General features: G+C 42.6%; 1 protein-coding gene across 3 annotated transcripts in view; it reads left to right on the forward strand.

The window, feature by feature from the left end:
• The window catches only part of abi3bpa (ABI family, member 3 (NESH) binding protein a), a 33,917-nt gene that overhangs the window by 15,455 nt on the left and 14,264 nt on the right, over window positions 1–4,198 (forward strand). For all 3 annotated transcript variants that reach the window (XM_020609303.1, XM_020609304.1, XM_020609305.1), the window contains exons 8-9: window positions 853–918; window positions 1,111–1,188. In XM_020609303.1, the coding sequence (XP_020464959.1) occupies window positions 853–918; window positions 1,111–1,188 (144 nt within the window). The remainder of the gene's footprint in view (window positions 1–852; window positions 919–1,110; window positions 1,189–4,198) is intronic.

The following is a 4,198-nucleotide window of genomic DNA, read 5'->3' on the forward strand; positions in this document are numbered from 1 at the left end:
AACCTTCTCGCTGTGAGGCAACGGTGCTAACCACTGCGCCACCGTGCTGCCCTCACACAAAAACTTAAATTCTTTTTTATTTGTATAGTCACAACACAAAACATCTCAAGGCACTTTACATAATGAGGTCTAGACCCTACAGAGAAATCCCCATAAATCCCCTTGAACGAGCACTTGGTGACAATGGAAAGGAAAGCCTTCCTTTAATGGCACAAAAAATGTCAGACATAACCCCTTTTGGTGGGCAGCTATACAGAAAAGACAAATTACATTGATTGTCAGCTACTTTGTATTAGTGCATCAATCTGCTTTACCTTTTAAAGTGGCTCTAATTAGCAATAGATCAAATGAATGATTGTGTAGTGCAGAAATAGGTCACTCATAGTGATGAATCCATAGCCAGTTTTCACCTGACATCACAGCTTTCCTCTGCTCCATAGTTTAGGCCTCTATCAAATCTGTTTTGACATTATAGGTTGCACCTTTTCAGTTTTGATGCACTCTTACCACTCTCATCGGCATAATTTTTGACTTCAGCAGGCAGATGTTTTCAGCAAAAAAAAAAAGCTCCAAAAGCCCACTGTACACTACATGCCCTGCACCAGACAGCAGACAGAAACAGTGACTAGCTGATGGTGGTGTTGTAGTCAAGTCACTAAACCTCGAGACCAAGTCAAGTCTCGAGTCCACAGTGTTCGAATCCAAGTCACCAAAGAATAATTTGAGTTGAGTCCCCGTCACCCGAGTCAACTTTCTAATGGCGTTTTGCATCAGCATATGGCTCTGAAATTTGATACATAAAATCATTTATAGAAAGACTGACTTTAATCTCTCCTCCCTTGTCCTTGTCAGTTCTCAGTAACAAGACCCAGGGCAGACCGCCTGTGTCCCGGAAAACTGTCCCAAAGACAACTCTTGGTAATGACTTTTTTGACCTAAAACTAAATTCAGAGGTCAGGAAGAATTCTTATCCTACATCTGATCATTCTGTTTGACTTTTCTGGCACAATCAAGCTAATTGTTTACTGTATGTGCGACATTTCTGTACATTGTAGAGGACATGCAGTAATAATTTATCCAGTTTCTACTAATGTATACTATATTTCTCAGCTCCATCCACAACAACTAGACAGGAATCGGTGTCGACTCCTGGACCCACACTGCCTGTGGTCACCAAACAGCCAATCGGTAAACACTGAATCATAGTTATTTTTGAAAAAGCTTTCTTATTTGTGAAATCACAGACTTAGCAGACTGTAATTAGAGACTGTCAGTGCTTTACATTGTCCTTTGTAATTATCTGCATGAGCAAAAATGACATGCTATGAGTAAATACCATAGCTCAGCCCTCCCTGTGGAAACCAACTGATAGTGTTAGATGTTTGGGTAGTAATGAGGACAAGGTAGGTGGCCTGTGCTTCATGACGTTTTAGTCTAAAACAACAAAGATTGATTCTTAATGATGTTTTTATGTTCTGTTATGTTTATCAGTGACCATTTCTACAGTGTAAGAGCTAAAAGTTTAATCAGCCAATATGGAGAACCATTCCCAGTTAAGAAAGAGAATATATGGTAGGACTACCCCCTGAGAGTCGACTAGCCGAATCCTTAGTTGAGATGCCCGTCAGTCCACTGAGACTCTTCTAGTTGAAAGGTCTGACGACACTGTTTAGCAAACTGTGGCCTAGAATGAGGAGAAAAAGACAACAAAATCCTTTAGGACAAGACACAAAGGTGAGAGTTGTACTTTACTAGAAGTTTTTAAACATCATAATCTACTATTACAAGAGAAAATTTTTTTATGTTTGTGACAATGTGGCTAGTTTTGCATTTGGCATCTGGTTTGTTTTTCCCCATCTATTTTAAAATGTAATGCATAGCTGTTTCTGTGCCATGCATCTATCCAAACGGGAGTAGGAAGCTAACAAAAATGTGCCGGTTCAGCCCTAATATTTGGCCGGCACTTGGAATTATATTATTATATTGTAGTGTTTTTTTCCTGTATCTGCCTCCTTATGTTTTAACCATTTACAAATCCATTGTTACCAACTTGATCTTGTCCAGTACACTCTAAGTTCATGTTGTGCGTTTCTACTACTGAATGTTTTACCTCAGTATTTACAGTTAAGATTGTTCATCATAGTATTTGCTGTTTACAAACCTGAGACATTTGCTTTCAGTGCAGTGCAGTTGGACGTCAGCATGACAAAACTGCATGAACAAGAGGTCTGTCTCTCTCTCTTCAACAGGAACTCCAGCAAAATGCCTTATGTTCTTCTTTTCTTGTACCTGTATTACCTTGTCCTCCTATGTGCCCTTCTTCAACATTAATTTTTAATTGCAATGAACCCAAGTTATTTTTCAGTGAAGCTAGGGGTTTTACACACAAATGGCCGTTATGCTTCAAATACTTCATAATAGTGTGTCTACAATTGAATCTATCAGACTCCTGCCAGTTTGGAGTTATTGTGTAACCTCTGCTTTAGTCCAAGATCAGCTCTGTAAGTTGGCACTTCTGCTGATTTAAATTCTTGCTTTCATAATTTTTTAGGTAATAAAATAATGGTGTTATTTCCAAAGAATAATATATTTGCTATTATATCTTGCAGCACAGCATTGTTGGCTTCATAGCCATATTTTCTCTCTCTCTAACAACCCAGGAGGAGGAGACCTCTCCAGATCTGTCTTGCCTTCTTTTCAGGAGGTCACATTAGCTTCCAAGCTACTTGCTCCACTAGATATTACTACCACCGTGGCATTTGTGCCAGTCCCCCAGAAAAATTTGGAAAAATATGGACCGCATCCTCAGCTTCAACAAAAGCCCCTCACACCACCTTTATCAAACCCTCTCCTCAAGCCACAGAATCGACCACAACTAAAGCCCCATGTGATGGATCAATCTCAACCAAAACCCTATTCCAAAACTCAATCGCAAGCTCTACCCAAACCAAAATCCCAACCCACACTCCAGACTAAACAAAAAATGACATCCCATCCCACACCCCAGACTAAACCCCAACCCCAACCAATATCTCAGACCAAACCAAATTCAACATTCCAGCTCACACGCCAGACCAAACCACAGCCCCAACCAGTATCCCAGGCAAAACCAAAATCATCATTGAAGCCCACAGCCCAGACTAAACCACAACCAACATCCCAGGCCAAGCCACAACCCAAACCAAAATCCCAGACCACACCAACATCACCGTATCCCAGGCAAAACCAAAATCATCATTGAAGCCCACAGCCCAGACTAAACCACAACCAACATCCCAGGCCAAGCCACAACCCAAACCAAAATCCCAGACCAAACCAAAATCAACATCCCAGCCCACAGCCCAGACCCAACCACGGCCACAATCCCAGCTCAAGACCCAGATGAAACCACAACCCCAACAAACACCCCAGACCCAACCTCAGCCAAAACCCAAGCCAAAAATTCAACCTATACCCCAAACCCTAAATCTAGCACAACTCCAACCAACACCCCCACCCAAACTCGATACCCGACCAATCTCAGCAGAGTCTCATCCAAATTTACATCTCCAGATACAGACCACATTGCAGTTCCACTCTGAACCACAACCTCAACCAACACGCCAGCCCAAACGGACCCAGTCGCAACCACAGGTTGAACCTATTCTCCAGCCCACACCTTTGGCACATCCTAAAATACCTAAACCAACACACCAGCACTTACCTCATACCCAACAAGAGCTACCAAAGATTCACATCTGGCCACAGCCTCAACCACAGATTCAATCTACAACTCGGCTCCAATCCCAAACACAACCTCAATCAAAGACTACTCCAGAACCTAAACTAAATACTGAGCTACAATCCAGACCCCACCCACTGCCTAAATCAAAGATAATCCTCTCCAAACACAAGCCCAAGCCAGAGCCTCAATCAGAGAACCAATCCAAGCCCCAAACACCAGCTCAGCTTGAAAAGCAGCCAAAACCTCAACCAAAGCCTCAATCACAATCTCCAGCAAAGCCTCAGGCCCAACTTGTACCTCATTCTGAACCCATTGCCCAGCCACATCCTCCACCAAAGACCCTGACTCAGTACCAACCTGAGAACCAATCAGAGAACCAATCCAAGCCCCAAACACCAGCTCAGCTTGAAAAGCAGCCAGAACCTCACCCAAAGCCCCAATCACAACCTCCAGCAAAGCCTCAGGCCCAACTTG

The sequence above is a fragment of the Monopterus albus genome, unplaced genomic scaffold, assembly GCF_001952655.1.
Source record: "Monopterus albus unplaced genomic scaffold, M_albus_1.0 scaffold99.1, whole genome shotgun sequence".
Lineage (NCBI taxonomy): Eukaryota > Metazoa > Chordata > Actinopteri > Synbranchiformes > Synbranchidae > Monopterus > Monopterus albus.